The 19,779-nt window shown below is 40.1% G+C and overlaps 1 protein-coding gene across 3 annotated transcripts in view; it reads right to left on the bottom strand.

Annotated features, from left to right (window-relative positions):
- The window catches only part of ACER3 (alkaline ceramidase 3), a 169,260-nt gene that overhangs the window by 37,907 nt on the left and 111,574 nt on the right, over window positions 1-19,779 (bottom strand). For 2 of the 3 annotated variants that reach the window (XM_050759014.1, XM_050759015.1), the window contains 3 exons: window positions 18,518-18,570; window positions 9,874-9,955; window positions 4,739-4,774 (listed from right to left, as the gene is read on the bottom strand). In XM_050759014.1, coding sequence (XP_050614971.1) covers window positions 4,739-4,774; window positions 9,874-9,955; window positions 18,518-18,570 — 171 coding nt within the window. Of the gene's footprint in view, window positions 1-4,738; window positions 4,775-9,873; window positions 9,956-18,517; window positions 18,571-18,694; window positions 18,934-19,779 lie in introns of those variants that run through there. The other variant, XM_050759016.1, reaches the window with a different exon arrangement.

Below are 19,779 nucleotides of genomic sequence, written 5' to 3'. Positions count from 1 at the left end.
ACGATGTAGATAGCTGGGGTACTAGTATCCTAGGCAGTGGTAATAGTGAGTGCCAAAGTCCTAAAGTGAAAACATGCTTATTGTGTTTGAAATATAAAGCAAGACTCACTGTGACTGGAGAGAGTGAAGGAGGGGCAAGTGGAAGGACATCACCCTACCCTAACATGGTTTTTCTTTTTTATAGCAGTTATCACCTTCTAGCAAGTATGTATACTATATAAATTTACTTGTTATATCTATAGTGTATTGTTTCATATCATCCTATAGCACTGTTTTTTTTTTTTTTTTTTTTTTTTAAATCCTTTCTCAATGGACTAGAGCAACAGAAATCAAACTTGTCTCTTTCCTTGGCCTTTTACTTCCTTCCTCCAGACCCTAGGTAGCCTTTCAATGATCTTTCTATAATGAGAATCTCATCTGGTCATACTGCAGCTTAAAACCCTTTAATGGCTCCTGACTGCTTATAATTTTAAGCATAGTATAAAGGGCTCCTCATGACCTAACCCCTCATCAGTAATCCAAACCCATCTCCTACAGCTAGGGCCAGCCACACCAAATATTTATAGTATACCAATGCTTTTAAAACTTTTCTACGAAATACTCCCAGTAGCAAAGGAAGAATGACTTATTCCTGATGGACAGAGATGGGAGAGGCACACTGAAAACACAAACTTCTTTGAAGTTTCTTATTTCATCCTAAAAATTCATGTGGTCATTGTACTCAATTCTATAACATATTTATATTTGTTTTAACTTTAAAAAGTTTAATCCCAGCTGAGCACAATGGCACATGCCTGTAATCCCAGCACTTTGGGTTGCCAAGGCGGGCGGATCACATGAGGTCAGAAGTTTGATACCAGCCTGGCCAACATGAAAAAACCCTGTCTCTACTGAAAATACAAAAATTAGGTCAGGAGTGGTGGCTCACGCCTTTAATCCCAGCACTTTGGGAGGCCGAGGTGGGCAGATCACTTTAGGTCAGGAGTTCAAGACCAGCCTGGCCAACATGGCGATACCCCGTTTCTACTAAAAATACAAAAATTAGCTAGGTGTGATGGTGCACACCTGTAGTCCCAGCTACCTGGGAGGCTGAGGCATGAAAATAACGAACCCGGGAGATGGAGGTTCCAGTGAGCCGAGATTGCGCCACTGCACTCCAGCCTGGGTGACAGAGTGAGACTCCGTATCAAAAAACAAAAACAAAAAAAGTTTAATCCCTGCAATATAGTTGAATAAAATAAATGTTATAGGAAAATAGGAATGTTGAGATGCAGTCAGTGATTTTGTAAACACCTCAACACGCTACCACAAATCCCTGGGTGAACTTGTACTCCTGTTTCATGTGCAAGAGTTACCAATTCACACTTCTGTACCTTAACACAGGGGTCCCCATCCCCCAGACTGGTACCTGTCTGCAGCCTTTTAGGAACTGGACTGCACAGCAGGAGGTGAGCTGCAGGCAAGTGAGCATTATCGCCTGAGCTCCGCCTGTTATCAAATCAGCAATGGCATTAGATTCTCATAGGAACACAAACACTATTGTGAACTGCACACACAAGGGATCTAGGTCGTGTGCTCCTTATAAGAATCTAATGCCTGATGATATGAGGTAGAATCCCAAAACCATTCCCTGGCTGTCTGTGGAAAAACTGTCTTCCACAAAATCGGTCTCTGGTGCTAAAAAGGTTGGGGACTGCTGCCTTAACACATGCTTCTCTATAGATGGAACAGCCTTTCTCTACTTCTCTACCTGTGACATCTTGTTCATCTTCAAGACTCTCCTGAAGCCCCTCTAGGAGTCATCTAAGTAGACAGAGCATACCCTTGTCTATATTACCACTGCTTTTACATATTTATCACAAGACTTATATACTGCAATTATTTTTTACAAGTCTATATTACTGATTAGATAATGATCTTCTTGAGATTAGTGGCCATATCTTATTTGCCTATGTATACTAATGTTAGTTAACATTTATTGTTTACTATGTGACAAGGGTTTTATATGCATTATTTCATTCAATCCTCAAACTTAGGAGGTTATTATAGAGAGAGTGAAGTTCCATGAGGGCAGGGCTTGTTATTTTATTCACTAGTGTATGTATCTCTTGTGCCTAGTACGGTGCCTGGAACATTGAAGGCACTTAAAAAGGGTTTGTTCAGGCTGGGCACGGTGGCTCACACCTGTAACCCTGCCTGAGCTTCACCAAGGCGGGAGCTGAGGCGAGCAGATTGCTTGAGCTCAGGAGTTTTGAGACCTGCCGGGCAACATGGTAAAACCCATCTCTACAAAAGATGCAAAACAGCCTGTTGTACTGGTGTGTGCCTGTAATCCCCGCTACTTGGGAGGCTGAGGCGGGAGGACTGCGTGAGCCCAGGAGGTCAAGGCTGTAGTGAGCTGTGATGGAGCCACTGCACTCCAGCCTGAGTGACAGGGCGAGGCTCTATTTCAAAAAAAAAAGGTGGAGCGATTGTTGAACAATGAGGAAACCAAAGCTCAGAGAGGTTAACTAACTTGTCCAGGGTGTACAGTTAGTAAGTGGAGGAGACTAGATTTTAAATCCAGGTCTGCTTGACTGTATGTAGATCATAAAGTCTTTGCTTTGCTGCCTGTCTGCAAATTCCAGCTCAGAATTTGGTACAGAGAAGGCAGATAGTAGACATCTGTTGAATGAATGAATGTCTTTTACCTTTAGATTACTTATTTGCTTCACCCTAGCATTTCCTTATTTCTTCATTTCTCTATCCTGATTTTTAATCTCTAGGCCTACGACACAAGCCACAGTGGGAATGGATAGACCTAGCTTTCATCCTGCTTCTCTTCTTATCAGTAAATATTACTGCTATACATAGAGAAGAAAATCTTTATTAGTGGAAAAACACAGGGATATTGCACTAGGGGTAGTTACTTATTAAGAGTTGTTTTTTATTACATAGTGTCAAATAGTTCTAAAACACAAAATGAAAAATAGATGGTCATAAAACTTGTAAAAATTAACCCAGAATTTCCAAATTTTATATTTTTGTGGTCATTATTTTTCTTTCTTAGTAAAGGCGAACAAGAAGTTCATAAAAACTAAGGTATTTATACAGATTAACTTCATTTATTTATTATTATTTTAAAAGAGATGTTGCCTGGGCTGGAGTGCAGTGGCACAATCATAGTTCACTGCAGGTTTAAACTCCTGGGCTCAAGGGATCCTCCTGCCTCAGCTTCCCGAGTAACTAGGAATACAGGCATGTCCCACCATGCCTGATTAATTTTTATTTATTTATTTTTTTATTTTTTGCTATGTTGCCCAGGTTAGTCTCTAACTTCTGGCTTCAAGCAATCCTCCCACCTCAGCCTCCCAAAGGACTGAGATTATAGGCATAAGCTACTGTGTCTGGCCAACTTTGTTTTTTATACTGTTAATAAAACTTTCTAAATAAAAGAGTAATTACATAATGGCATAATTTCAAGTTACAATAAACAAGAAAGTGAGGATGTCTTTTTTTTTGAGACAGAGTCTCATTCTGTTACCCAGGTTGGAGTGCAGTGGTATGATCTCGGCTCACTGCAACCTCTGCCTCCTGGGTTCAAGTAATTCTCCTGCCTCAGCCTCCCAAGTAGTTGGGATTACAGGTGCACACCACCATGCCTGGCTAATTTTTGTATTTTTAGTAGAGATGGGGTTTCACCATGTTGGCCCAGCTGGTTTTGAACTCCTGACCTCAACTGATCCACCCACCTCGGCCTCCCAAAGTGCTGGGATTACAGGTGTGAGCCACCACGCCCGGCCGTGAGGATGTCTTTTCTGTAGCATTTATTTTAGTTCATCCACCTGCAACTGACCTGGAGAAAAGCAAGGCATAATAATGTGGTTATAGAATATACTTCAAAAGCTAGGTTCCAGTTATATGATTATTATATAGCTTGAATTGTAAAAGTTACAAGAACATTAGTAAATGTTTATATAAGCACAAAATATTTTAAAACTGTGGCACTTCTGAAAAGCGTGCTTATTTATTCATTTTTGTTTGCTAGTTTGTTAAAAGAATGTTGAAAAGGAGTCAGACAAATCTAGGTTATAATCCTGGTTCTCCCCCTTAATAACTGTGTCACCTTAGGGCAATTATTTAATATTTCTGAGCTCATTTTCCTTGAAATGTATATAATAATTCCCAATTAGTTGGACTGTTGGTGAGATTAGAAGTCTGTGTAGTAGTGAGCATAGTACCAGGCACGTGGCAGCACTCAAAGGCCTGCTTCTTTATTTCACTCTGGTTTCATAATGGCATGCACTTAAATCACCATTTCCTACACTAAAGTTTCCTGTGTTCGCTTCCTTCAATGTACATCACCTCCCATGTCAAAAATGCATTAAAATATATTAGGGGGAAAATGTTCAAGGAATTTTCAGTCTGTCTTTTCTAGATGTCATAAAAAGACTTTATGTGTATGTGCATAATGCTTCCTGGTTCTTTCTGCTTATAATAGCAATGTTGCACCTGTATTACTGAATACCAACAGCCAGCTGGACCTGCACATTGGCTATCCCAGGTATATTCCTGTTACCTACACTAAGCTCCTGTAAGCATTTGAGTTTGCAACCTCTCTTAAACACTGAACTTCCTTAGAACATCTACCATTTCATTAAAAAATTTTTTTATCTGCATATCCTTTCTTAGACAAGGAAATCACAAGCAGCCATGTATCGTTAAACAATCTAATGTGTAATAATTTACAAAAAATTACCTGATGGAATATCGGCTCTTTTACCTTAAGGTAAACCTGCAAAATATTAGAAAAAACACGTGAATGAAGTACATTATGAAGGGAAGAAAAACCAATTCCAACTACTCTGCAAATCCCAAACCTCTTCTGCTTCCCCCATCTTACTCAGACTTGAATCCAGCCTGTAAAAGCAATCAGATCAAGTGGCATGCCACAAGAAGGCTGGGAGCTACAGGAGGATTTCCTTAGTGCTAGCCCTGTTATGGTGAGCAGAATGTTTTAGATCTGTTGTGGACCACTGCAAACTCTGCATCAGTATCAAGGAGGGATAAGGATACATGGATACTCATGAGGAGTGAAGAAGTTATGTTGACAATCCCCGTAGCAGATCTGTTCTACAACAGAGAGAAAACCGGACGTAGAGATAGGAGTAAATTTCAACCTTTGCCACTTACTTGCTACAGGCCTTGGACAAGTTAACTAAAAGACGCATCCTTCCTCATCTGGATAATGAACAATAATAGTGGTGAGGAATGGTAAGTTAAAATACCTGAAAGTGTCTAGCATACAGTAGGGGCTCAGTAAGTGAAGACATTTAAAACAAATTTCTTGTGCTTTCTTATGCTTCCAGAAATCTCTAACTCACCTTTCTAGATGCATTCGCAGTTACACAAACCCTAGTTGTAGGTTCCAATGTCATGTGGATGATTAAGCTCAATGCCTAGTTAAGATTTAACATGTATGTATTGCCCTACAGGAGCACAATTTTTAAATGATATGGTACAGGGGAATCAAAATTCAAGTCATAACCCTGCCATGACTCTCATCACTTGCAAGATAAAGTTCAAATTTCTTAGCCTTTCTGTTTGGTCTCACTATTGTCTTCTTGTCTCCTCCTCATCCAAGTCTCCAGAAAGTACTGTGCTTCCTACAATGTGCTAGTTTCACACTTCTGTATTTTTAAACATGCTGGTCTTTACTTTGTTCAGAAATCCTCCTCTACTCATTAATCATCTTTTAGGATTCAACTCAAACTATACCTCCTTCTTGAAGCCTTTTCTGATCCTTTCTCTACACAGCAGAAGCAACCAGTCACCCTCCTTTCTACCATTACTCTTCATGTATAAACTTTGTGGCATTTAATAGTTTGTTTTTTCTCCCTACAAGACTATGATATTTCTGATACTAAGTACTGGATTTAGATATTTCTATATCCTCATTTAATGTAGCAATCCCATAAAATTTTATATAATTTTATTATTTGGCTACAAAATTTCTACCCTCAGTGCAAAAAAAAAAAAAAAAGAAAAAAAAAGCCCATATTATTTCCTTTAAGCATTGTGAGTTTTAAAAGTATGATGTGTATGAGATATTATATATCTGTAACTCTAAACCCAGTAAGGGAGAATGCTTTTAATCTCTGAAATTTCTTATTTCAGAATACTAATTTCCATTTATATAGGTAATGCTATCAGATTCCCATTGTGACTAATAAAAGAAATGCAAAAGGACATGCCTCATGCCTCTTAAAGACATTTTTTGTTTGTTTGTTTTGAGATGGAGTCTCACTCTGTTGCCCAGGCTGGAGTGCAGTGGCGCGATCTCGGCTCACTGCAACCTCGGCCTCCCGGGTTCACGCCATTCTCCTGCCTCAGCCTTCCCAGCAGTTAGGACTACAGGCGCCCGCCACCACGTGTGGCTATTTTTTTTGTATTTTTAGTAGAGACAGGGTTTCACCGTGTTAGCCAGGATGGTCTCGATCTCCTGACCTCGTGATCCACCCGCCTCGGCCTCCCAAAGTGCTGGGATTACAGGTGTGAGTCACCGCGCCCGGCCTTAAAGACATTTTTTAAAGCAAATAATTATGTAGCCCTTCCTATGTGTTAGGTATTGATTTTCACAACTAACATAAAATATATACTATTTTCTTCATTTAACAGATAAAGGGAACTAAGGCTGAGAGAGATTAAGTAATTTGCAAGGTCCCAAAGTTTTTAAGTAACCTGGATCCAAACTTAAATCTGACTTCAAAGTCTGTCTCTCTCACCAATTCTCTATATAAACTTGATTGGCCAGGCAAGTCACTGACAATCTCTAGACTTGATTCTCTTCTTTCATATCATAACAAGACTTCATTTCACCTCTGAAGTTCTACAATTCTTTCATGATTAACCAATATGTAGTTGATATGGTTTGGCTGTATGCCCACCAAAAATCTCATCTTGAATTGTAATTTGAATTGTAATCCCTGCGTGTTGGGGAAGGGACTTTGTGGGAGGTGAACAGATCATGGGGGTGGTTCTCCCATGCCCTATGCTGTTCTCATCATAGTGAGTGAGTTCTCATGAGATCTGATGATTTTATAAGGAGCTTCTTCCCCCTTCACTCTGCACTTCTTTCTCCTGCCACCATGCGAAGAAGGATGTGTTTGCTTCACCTTCCACGATGATTGTTAAGTTTCCGGAGGTCTCCCCAGCCGTGCGGAACTGTGAGTCAATTAAACTTCTTTCCTTTATAAATTATCCAGTCTTGGGTATTTCTTTATAGCAGCATGAGAATGGACTAATACAGTAGTTTAGGCAAAGTAATGTGGAAACGAGTAAATAGTGCATATGTGCCCTTTCAGCCTCCTATTCAACATCTCAGCTAACTGAAATCTAGCTTCTGCCTCCATCAATTTACTACTGACAGCATCCTCATTAAGGTTACCTGGTCTTCCAACTGAAAATTTCTATTAGCTGTCAATCTTCATTGTACTCATCCTTTCAGAGGCAACTGTTCTTCCATTTTTCGCTTCTAGAAATCTTTGTACTCCATGACATCAGGCTCTCTTAGCTTTCTTACATCCCTGATTGCTTGTTCTCAGTCTCTTTTGCTAGCTCTATTTCTTCCACCTAGTCCTCAAATGTAAGTATTTCATTAGGTTGTACTTCTAGTCTTTGTCTGTTTTGAGACAGGGTCTCACTCTGTCATCCAGGCCAGAGTGCAGTGGCACAATCATGGCTCACTGAAGCCTTGACCTCCTGGGCTGAAGTGATCCTCTCACCTCAGCTTCCTGAGTAGCTGGGACTACAGGTGCATGCCATCATATCCAGCTAATTTTAAAAAAATGTTTTGTAGAGACAAAGTCTCACTATGTTGCCCAGCTGGTCTTGAACTCCTGGGCTCAAGCAGTCCTCCCATCATGGCCTCCCAAAGTGCTGGGATTACAGGTGTGAGCCACTGTGCCTGGCCCCTTTGTCATCTTAATGGCCCATGCTACTTTTTCAGGTCATCTATTCTCACATTTTTGTACTAACTATACCCTGACAATTCTCAAATCTACATCTTTAGTCCAGCCTAACTGTTAAGCCTCAGATGTCAGTAATGTCAGGCACCTCAATCTTAACACATTTCATATTGAATTTATCTCTACCCCTACCCCATGGTGCAAACCTACTCATTATCTATCCTGTAAAAGCTGTTCATCCTCCAAGTTTCCTGTTTTGATTAAAGACATACTATCTATCCTGACAACCAGGCCAGGAGTCATTCTAGACAACTCATTTTTACTCTACTTTCACCCCCTCTACTATGACGTGGGTCACATATCCTGCAGTTTGTTATTTATGACCGTTTCTTTTCAACCTCACAGCTATATTACTTTCACCTAAGTCTCATATCTTACTAAAGCAAATACAAAAGTCCCTGGGTCTAGCCTCATACTCCTGTAATCCAGCCTCCATAACCACAGCAATCTTTCTAAAACACATATCTGATTACATCTTCCCTTTAAACCAGTAATTGGCTCCACACTACCTTTTTCTTTTCTTTTCTTTTCGAGACAGAGTCTCACTCTGTCGCCTAGGCTGGAGTGGAGTGGCACGATCTCAGCTCACAGCAGCCTCTGCCTCCTGGGTTCAAGCAATTCTCCCACCTCAGCCTCCTGAGTAGGTGGGATTACGGGGGCATGCCACCATCCCGGCTAATTTTTCCATTTTTAGTAGAGACAGGGTTTCACCATATTGGCCAGGCTGGTCATGAACTCCTGACCTCAAGGTGATCCACCAGCCTCGGCCTGCCAAAGTGCTGGGATTACAGGAGTGAGCCACCATGCCTAACTGCTCCACACTACTTCGAGGATAAAAATTTGAACTCTTAAACAAAGCATACAAGGGTATTTATAATCTGACGTCTGTCTAATTCACTAGACTCATTCACTGCTCTTCAATTATCATATGTGCCAGCCATATTAAATCTTGCCCAATTCTACCAGTGGTGTTGATTTAATGAGACAATAAAGATAAAGTACATGGTTACAATATCTGGCATAAAGTAAGTGATTGAAAATGGTAGTTCACTATGTTGTTTCAAAGTTCTCTGCCTATGAACAAACAATACTGCTATCTACAAATGCTTCACCACACTCTTGCCCAGGGGCCTGATGAGCTCCTAATCATCAGCTAAATTCTAGTTCAGGTGCCTCCTCTTGAAAGCTTTCCTTGACCCATGCATGAAGCCTTGATTGAACCTCCTTTATCTCATCACCATAGAAGTAGTTTTTACCCCTATTATTACAGTTATTATCTTTTGATGAATTCTTTGTGTACATGCCTAAAATCTCTAATAGAATGAGCTCCTCACAGATAGCAACTGCTTTTTTTATCATTTCTGTATTTCTAGTGCCTGACATGGTAAGTTTTCAATAAATGTTTTTTGAAATAAATATTTTCATAATATAAAATGCAATTTACTTGAGGAAAAAAAGCATTAATGTAGGATTAGAAGTGACCAGCTATCTCAACTTACTAGGGAAAAGTTAACCATTAAAACAGTCACATTAGGACCAATGGAGCAGAGCCAATCTCTCATTTTTAACAAATAGGAGCTAATATGTCCATCTATGAGAAAAATTAATTTTTCCCTATTGCTACTAATATTTGCTTTTTTCTTTTCCCCTTTAAAAACTAAACAGAGTTTTAAAAGTATTTCAATTACAGTGAGAAGTAACATTTAAACAGGGAACAAGGGAGCAATATTTGTCAGTGTGATATTCTCGTTTTGTGTAGCAAGATTGCAGTTTGACAGCATGAAGCAAATACTGGAAGTAAAATATGCCAAACTCTATAAATGGTGAATTTACATGCTTAATCTGTTAGAAACAAAATATGACTTACTGTGGTTACTATTAAACTGAATAGAACTAAGGTAAAAAGCAGATGGTAGTTTACTGAGTTCTTGATCTTGAAACATTCAAACCTTGAAAAAAAGAGAAAGAAACTTTTAAAAGAAGATATAAGTAGGAACATAAATAGAATGCTGCTTTACCACTTGCCTGTATCTCTCGATGATCGAGTGATACCCATCATTTCTTTCCACTCGTAGTCTTAGAAAACCTGCACTGCCTATTATCCTCTAAGAGGCTGGAAGGAGTAGGAGTAGACATATGACTTAAGCTGGGACAATGAAAGGCTCTTGCCTCAAAGTCTGGAGTTTGGGAGGGAGAGACTGAATCAATTCAGTATAGAGAGTCAGCTGGGCGCGGTGACCCACGCCTGTAATCCTAGTACTTCCGTAGGCCAATGCAGGAGGATCACTTGAGCGCAAGAGTTTGAGACCAGCCTGGGCAACAAATTGAGACCCTGTCTCTACAAAAAATAAAATAATTAATGGGCATGGTGGTGCATGCCTGTAGTCCCAGCTACTCGGGAGGCTAAGGTGGGAGGAGAGCTTGAGTCTGGGAGATAGAGGGTCTGGATGACAGAGCAAGACCCTGTCTCAAAAAAAAAAAAAAAAAAAGTATAGAGAGTCAAAGTCATATGGACTCAAGGTCTGAGGCTGATATTTGGGGGCAGCCAAATTGAATGAAGAAGTAGATGAATGAGCAGAAGTAATCTGCAGGGAGAGAAAAATATAGCAGATACAAAGAGGTGAAGCCATGTGGAGAGGAAGGAATGGCAAAAAGAAGGAAGGGGGAAGAACCTGCCCTTCCAGTTCTAGTAAGGTGGGGCTGTACTTCCTGCTATTGGGTCCCATATAATTTCCTCATATCCTTACAATAAATAAATAATCTCTCCTAATTCAAGCTAGCTTGAATAGGTTTCTATATCTTGCAACTAATGATTCCTAAGGAACATTATTGGAGAAAATACCAGTCTATTATAATTGTCTCTTTCCTTATCCATCTCCTCAACTAGCCTGAGAATTCCTTGTGTGCAGGAATAAATTTTATTTTTTTCATATATCTAGCACAAAGATAATGCTTAACACATATGAGGTATCTGGTAAATATGCAAATATGAACAGACAATTGGCCATCAGTGAGTATCCAATCCAACCTTTGAGGACTGTGACTTGGTATAGGCAGCAAGAGTGTTCTCTCAGTTTACTATTGGCTGTGGGAATTGGACCAACTCTTATTTTCTTGTCTGTAAGGAAAGGTGGTTAGAAGAGGCACTTTCTAAGATCTCTTTTACCTTTAAATTTTGCGACTTGGATAATGATGAAAATATTAGGTGAAGTATTAGTTTTTACTTTTAAACTCTATTATTCCAAATTTTAAAGCAAGTTATCTATTAAGAAACCAAGGCCTTTAGGAGGCCTGGCTTGTATTTATTACCATGGTTATTTCACTTTATTACATATAGTCACTTTCTTATCTGTCCCCTTCCTCAGACAATGAGTTCCTTGACTCTGTATATACAGAGTCTAGGATCATGCCTAAAATAAAGGAGGTTTTCCAGTACATGTTTCACAAATGAACAAGCACACAGAAGGCAAGACAGATTTAAAAATCATTAGAGGCCGGGTGCGGTGGCTCACGCCTGTAATTCCAGCACTTTGGGAGACTGAGGCGGGAAGATTGCTTGAGGTCAGGAGTTTGAGACCAACCTGGGCAACATGGCGAAATCCCGTCTCTACAAAAATTCAAAAATTAGCCGGGCATGGTGGAGCACACTTGTAGTCCCAGCTACTTGGGAGGCTAGGTAGGAGGATGACTTGAGCCTGGGATGAGGAGGCTGCAGTGAGCCAAGATCATGCCAATGCACTCCAGCCTGGGGGAGAGCCAGACCTCATATCAAAAAAGAAAAAAAGCAATACTATTGAAAATAGCATCCTACCCATGAAAAACAGAGGGTTAAATTTCACAAAGATCTATTCACTTAAAATCACAAAACGTCACTGAGATAAATTAAAGGAACCTAAATAAATGGAGAAATATACCACAGTCATGGTTTGGGAGACTTAGTATTGTTAAGATAGTAATTTTCCTCCAACTGGTCTATAGAGTCGAAGAAATTACAGTCAATCTTCCAGCAGACTATTTTGTAAAAATTGACAAGCTGACTCTAAAATTTATGTGGAAATGCAAAGGGCCTAAAATTTCCAAAGCTACACTGAAAAAGAACAAAATTGGAGGACTTACTCAGTAACTGACTTCAAGATTTACAATAAAGCTACAGTAACTACACAGTATGAGGATACACACAGTGATCAGTAAAACAGAATTGAGAAAAATGTCAAGATAATTTAATGCAGAAAGAATAATCTCAAAGATGGTTCTGGAACAACCAGATACTGGTAAAAAAAAAACATGATCTTTGACAAAACTAACTCAAAATGGATCATGGACCTAAATGTAAAATAAAGTTATAAAACTTCTAGAAAAAATAAATAAACAAAATATCTTTGATCCTGGGAAGGCAAAGATCTATTAGGACACAAAAACACTATTTATAAACATTTAAAAAATAAATTGGATTTCATAACAATTTAAAACTTCTGTTCTCCAAGAGACATTAATTGAGAAGACAATTCACAGACTGGAAAAAATACTTAAAATGCAAATATCTGACAGTACTTGAACCCAAAATACATAAAGAATTTTTACAATTTAAAAAGAAAAAAAAGCTAGTTTATAAAAATGGGGGCTGGGTGCAGTGGCTCATGCCTGTAATCCCAGCACTTTGGGAGGCCGAGGCAGGCAGATCACAAGGTCAAGAGATTGACACCATCCTGGCCAACATGGTGAAACCCCGTCTCTACTAAAAATACAAAAATTAGCTGGGGGTGGTGGTGGGCACCTGTTGTCCCAGCTACTTGGGAGGCTGAGGCAGAAGAATCACTTGAACCCGGGAGGCGGAGCTTGCAGTGAACTGAGATCATGCCACTGCACTCCAGAATGGCAACAGAGCGAGACTCCATCTCAAAAAAAAAAAGGAAAAAGGTTTGAATAGATAGTTCTCAATATAACATATGCAATTGGACGATTAGAATATAAAAAGATGCACATCATTAGTCACTAAGACAATACAAATTAAAACACCACAGAGATAGTATATCATACTCACTAGAATGACCAAAATAAAAAAGACTGATAATACCAAGTCTTGGCAAGGATATGGAGCAAATGGAATTTTCATATATTGCCAGTAGAACCATAATAAGGTTGAAAATAAACAATAAATTGAAAAACAGTTTGGCAGTTTCCTATAAAGTAACACATATACTTACCATACAACACAGAAATTCCACTTCTAGTTATATAACCAAGAGAAATGAAGTCATATATCCATACAAAGACTTGTTAACAGGTGTACATAGTCCTTTTATTCATAGTAGCCCCAAACTGGCAACAACCTTAATGTTCAACATTGGTAAACAGTATAAAATAGACTACTACTAATGATGTATGTAACAACATAGATGAATGTATTCATCAGAAGTAATTGGCAAATTAGTGCCCTCAAAAAATATTACACTGAATAAAAGAAGCTAGTTACAAAAGAGTACATATGGTATAATTTCTTTTATATAAAATTCCAGAGCAGACAAACTAATCTATAATTATAGAAAGGAGATCAGTGGTGGTCTGGAGGCCAGGGTAGGGGTCAGTATTAACTGTAATGGGTCAATGTTCTAAAGTGATAGAAATGTTCAGTTTCTCTTTCTTGCCATAAGGGTAATGGGTACATAGGAGTATACATTTGTCAAGACTCATCAAACCATACACTTAATCTGGGTGCATTTAATTCCATGTAAACTATGTGTCAATACAGTGGATTAAAAATTATTTCACCCCTTTCATTTCCTTCTATGTGTCACTTAAAGCGTACTACAGCAGGGTCTTTCTGAATGGGGGAATATGAGCGTAAACAGATACTGCAGAAGATTGCCGAGGAAAGATTAGAATCAAGAGACATACTTTTTGAGAAACAAAAGCTTTGCCAATAAGTTTGTTTTTATAAACAATTAAATCATTTAATCTTCATAGGGAATTTATAAGTACTATAACCTCCACTTTTACAAATGAAGGAACAAAGATTAAGTGACTTAAGCTCATTCAGTTACTAAATATCAGAGCTGAAAATTGAACTACAGTATCAGTATCCTTATCTTCTAAGTAATGTCTGCTGTTCCCTAGCATTAAAACTGTTTTTTCTTTCTTTCCTTCTTTCTTTCTTTCCTTCCTTCCTTCCTTTTTTTTTTTTTTTTTTTTTGAGACAGGGTCTTGCTCTATCCCCTAGACTAGAGTGCAGTGGTGGCACAATCATAGCTCATTGCAACCTCAACCTCCTGGGGCTCAGGCAATCCTCCTGCCTTAGCCTCCTTTGTAGCTGGGACCACAGGTGTGCACCATCATGTGAGCTAATTGTTTAATTTTTTTGTAGTGACAGGGTCTCACTATACTGCCCAGGCTGGTCTTGAACTCCTGGGCTCAAGCAATACTCCTGCGTTGGCCTTCCAAAGTGCTGTTATTACAGATGTGAGCAACTGTGCCCGGCTCCTAGCACTAATACTTAAGAGTTCCTTGTACCCATTATATGATGGTTATCTGATTCAATATAGTCATAATTGCTAGCTCAAGAATATCTTCTCCTAAAGGTATATAAACATCAGAATAGTTTTAAAAATATGTTATTAAAGGAGTTTACCTTATTTTTTTAGAACAAGGTGATAAACTATGGATCAAGGCCAATCTCTTGGCCTGAGCCTGTTTTTTTGTTAGTTTGGTATTGTTTTTTGTTTTTCTTGAGACAGGGTCTCCCTCTGTTACCCAGGCTGAAGTGCAGTGGCACAATCATGGTTCACTGCAGCCTCAACCTCCTGGGCCCACATGATTCTCCCACCTCAGCCTCCCAAGTAGCTGGGATTATAGGCATACACTACCATGCCTGGCTAATTTTTTAATTTTTGTAGAGACGAGGTCTCCCTATGTTGCCTAGGCTTATCTTGAACTCCTGGGCTCAAGCGATCCTCCCACCTTGGCCTCCAAAAGTGTTGAGATTACATGTGTGAGCACTGTGCCCAGCTAAACCTGTTTTTTAAAATAAAATTTTACTGGAACAAATGAGTCATATTCATTTATTTACATATTATATGTGGCAGCTTCCAAGCTACAGCAGCAGAGTTGAAGAGCTGCAACAGAGACTCCTGTCCCACAAAGCCTAAAATATTTACCATCTGGCCCTTTACAGAAAAAGTTTTCTGATCCCCGTTCTACATCTTTTTTTTATGGGGGGACAGGGTCTCACTCTGTCACCCAAGCTAGAGTGTAGTGGTGCCATCTCAGCTCACTGCAGCCTCTACCTCCTGGGTTCAAGCGATTCTCCCACCTCAGCCTCTCAAGTAGCTGGGACTACAGACACACATCACCACACCTGGTTAATTTTTTGTATTTTTACTAGAGACAGGTTTTCACCATGTTGGCCAGGTTGCTGTTCTATATCTTCGTACCTAACTTCGAAATAGGGCTTGATGCCATATGGGTCATAGCAGCTAGATGGGCATTCTTACTTTTATTGTTTCTGGATAAAGATCAGTCTTAGTAAAGGTAAGAGCCAATAGTGATATAGTTGGTTATAGCTAACTAAAAATAAAAGAAAAAAAACCTTTCAATTACTTTAGTATGTACCATTAACTTTGAGAGAGGTATCAGGAAGTAGAAGTCAGATATGAACTGCTTTAAATTGTGGCTCCACCACTTAAAAGTGTCTCAGGATCCTTAGGGTGTTGCTTTTCTAGCTGGAAACCTCTGTGGCTGGTGGCACCTTTGCCAGAGTTTTGTTCTGGCCCACTGGGCTCATTCTGCCCACTCGATCTGGCAGGCTGCACTTGGCTCATGCTAACAGCCTGGATCCCATGCCTGCTAAGGGGAAGCCAGGCATGGAGCAGTGAGAGGTGTGTGAATGGGCAAGCTTGGGGTCTGATCACTGTGCACAGCCAGGCACACTGGCTGTTGTAGCAGGGTGGGCAGCTTCAGAAGCCAGCAAAGGCACCGTCTCCATGTAAGCCTGTGGTTTGATCAGATACACCATAAGCATCTTCCACTGTGGGCACCCACATCTGGACAAGGGGAATGCTTGGTGCCTGGAAACTTGGAGATGCCAGAAACCACCAAGCCCCAAAAAGGGTGTCACAGCCCTGGCTCACAGAGCCCCTAGGTCTGGGCTCTCTGAAGCACCATGGCTCTTCTCTCCTTCTCATCACCTGCAACGTGGCAAGTGTGGGAGAGGGATATGTTTCAGCCCTGTTTGTGTTACATCTCTTTCAGTCCACCATTTGGCAGGTCCTAAGTTCTTGTCCTGCATCCAGGAAGAATGAGGTATGTGGACAACTGAAGGATAAGCAAGGTGGAGAGGAGCTTTATTGAGTGACAGAACAGTTCTTGGGAGACCCAAAGTGGGTAGCTCCTATCTGCAGGCAGGTCATCCCAACGAATGTCCAGCTTTCAGTGGAGAGGAGACCCAGAGTGGGTAGCTCCTATCCACAGGTGGATTCTCCAGTCATCTGTGTGAGTCTGGCTGGGTCTGGGGTTTTTATGAGCTTAGAAGGGAGGAAGTGAGTTCTGACTGATCCATAGACGGCCATGGGAGGGCTTGGAAAAAGCACTATAAGTTATCACTGTGGGCCACAGACTCCACCTGTAACTGACAGCCTGGCCTCCAGGCTTCAGGCCGTCTCCGGCTTGAAGGCATAGCTTCACTGGGGACTGCCCCTTGCTGCCCAGGAGCCTGTCTGCCTCCTGCCGCCATCAATGTATGGCCCAATTGCCCAGGCTGTTCTTGCAGAGGGGTGCCTGCAGGCCCATGCCAAGCTGCCCTCGTTCCCCACCTCGGCCTCCCTCCAATGCCTGTTGGTGCCCAAAGTCCAGAGGGGGCTGAGGTGGCAGGGGGCTGGCATGTCAGCACCATCCCAAGCACATGCACACCTTGCCAGGTTACGATAGCACCTGGCCTCGGTCACAGCTTTGCTCTGTCCTGGAGTGGGTGCTGGGAGCGGAGAGAGGCCAGGCAGTGGGAGCAGGCACTTTCAAGCCTGCAGGGGCAAGGGGCTTCCTGGAACTCCAAGAGCACAGGGATGCCCAGGTCCAGAGCTGTGGCTGGGCAGCTGCAGCTGTGCCCAGGAGTGTGGGGCTCCTGCTCCACCGACTCAGTAGGGGACGGGGTTCCCACCTGTTTCCTGCCCCCGCCAGCTCTGCCTCCCCTGCTGCAGCCAGCATCTTTGCAGTGGCTGCTCTAACTGGGCTGCTGCTGCCCTCAAAAGCCTTGTTACTAGGGCCTGACTCAGGCATGTGGGTCCCTACATAAGCTAGTAATTTTTTCCCCCTCCAAACACATATTCTTAACATACTTGTCCAACGTTTAAAGAAGGCTGATGCTGCAGGATAATGGGTGAAGGCGGCTTTCCTCTCATGTTCCCAGTGACTTAGCTAGAGCCCAAACCTGCATACCCTAACTTACTCAAATAGAAGACCTATAGCTAACCTCACCCACCCTCCTTAGAAGGCACATTATTTGATCATGCAGTACAGGAAGGGTCCCACTTCCACACTTCTTCCACATACCCAGGCAGCCTATCAAAGTGTTCTCCCAACCTCTCCTTGAGAGGAATTATGATCATTGTAATTTTCTCCATCATGATATATTTCCAGGGATATTTCAGTGTTCCTTAGAGACTGTTTACCTGGACAGTGGCCTAGCTGGTATGCTTTTAAATCAAGCTCTGTTTTTGTCCATAGACAAGTTACTACATTTCTCTCTGCTTTACTTCCTTGTCTATAAAATGGGGACAATACCCATTTATCTTGCATAGTTGTTGAGAATTAGAGATGGCATTATACAGTGCCTAGCACAGTACAAAGTAGATAAATATTGGCATTTATTAATGTTACTATCATAATCATTTTTATCTTACAAGATTGATTTTTTCCCTGACATTCAGAAAATGCAAATTAACTTGATAATAAAGTAAACAGAATATAATACAGTAAGAGAACTTTGGATTGGGAATGGCCTGTAAACTGTTTCCATATTTGTAAATAATCAATCAAAATAAGTATATTCTTGAGAGCATTTAGTCTACCTTAGAATAAGAAAACAAGTGTCTATTTAAAAGATAACTTCAAACAAAAAGGAGACTAAGTTGACACGATCACTATACAACTAGAAGTGTACCTCACTTTTCTGGTAAGCTTCTTGTTAAACTATATTGTAGAATACAGAAACTTTATCTGAAAACTTTTATGGCATAATATGAAAATCTTTATCTAAATTTGTATACATTATTCACTTGGGAAAGGCAAATTATGCAATTTAAGCTATTTAGATTCTATCTAAATTGGCTACAGGGTTTTGAGATCACAAAAGTTAATAAACAACATTATTATAACTTCCCAGAAATTATACTCTATTTAAAATTTATAATCTTCTACACTATTATAATATTCTAGTAACATAAATGTATCAGTTATATTAATTCACTATGAGGTAAATATAAATTTTTAAATATATCAAACAATGAAATTTTAAAAGTACTTACATGCAGTACACAAATATGCAACAGCTGTATATCATTGGGAGTTCATCCAGTAGCTGTAAGAAACAAAGAAAGATAACAGGCTTGAATATCATGGAGCAGCAATTATTATGCAAATCAAAATAAGATATCAAAATGATTAAGATTTTCAGCTCTTAGATTAGGTACAGAGGCTCACACCTGTAATCCCAGCACTCTGGGAGGCCAAGGTTGGAAGATCGCTTGAACTTGGGAGTTTGAGATCAGCCAGAGTAACACAGTAATACCCTGTCTCTACAAAAACTTAAAAAAAAAAAATCAGCAGGGCATGGTAGTGGCATGTGCCTGTAGTCCCAGCTACTTGGGAGGCTGAGGCGAAAGATCGCTTGAGCCTGAGAGGTCGAGGCTGCAGTGAGCCATGATTGCACCACTGCACTCCAGCCGGGCAACACAGCAAGATCCTGTCTCAAAAAAAAAAAAAAAGGTTTCAGCTCTTATTTCATTTCTTTTACTAATTCTTTTTATGTATTTATCATCAAATTTACTCTGAGTATGTCTGTGTAGTTTACTGTTTTTGAACAAACAAGGTTATTATCCAAGTGTCCTAATGTACATACCTAAGCAGGGTACCTGACTCACTATTCCTGGAGGGCAGACTTGTCATTGCGCTGCTCATATCATCTGGTATTACAAACTATGATATTGCACCTCCAGAAAAAAATGATGTCCATCATCTGTAGGTCCATAGGTCCTATCAGTATTCTTTTGCATTTCCATCCTTCCTATATCACTTTAAATGGATAAAGTGACTACTAACATACATAAGAAGAGGTATTAATGGCCAGGGAAATAATTTTATTAATCCAAGTAAAGTATATCTTTGAGAAATAACATTTACTATTATTATTAGCAGTGATAATAATAGTAGTAATAATAATTACAGCCATTATGTGTTAAACTGCAAACTAGACACTAAGCTAGGTGTTGTAGATACCAATCTTACAGAGTTTATTTATCACTAGATATACATTTAATTAATTCTTTAATTAATAAAATGTCCACTATGTGCCAAGTAATGTGTTAAGAGCTGAGGATACAATTATAAGACACAGTTACTGCCTTCAAGGAGTTCACATTCTAATTAGAGGTTAAGGGAATGAAAGCATAGAGTAAGGATTCCAACAAAAGGAGCACACAAAAGCCAAAGAAAGTGATGGCAGGAATGAAATGAAATGGGGTGGTGAAGAAAGGCATTCTAGGAAGTAGGAAAAGAGCTTATGTAAAGT

The sequence above is a fragment of the Macaca thibetana genome, chromosome 14 (genome assembly GCF_024542745.1).
Source record: "Macaca thibetana thibetana isolate TM-01 chromosome 14, ASM2454274v1, whole genome shotgun sequence".
NCBI classification, from domain to species: Eukaryota; Metazoa; Chordata; class Mammalia; order Primates; family Cercopithecidae; genus Macaca; species Macaca thibetana.
Note: the sequence above shows the minus strand (reverse complement) of the source record. Positions and strands in the feature narration are given on the sequence as shown.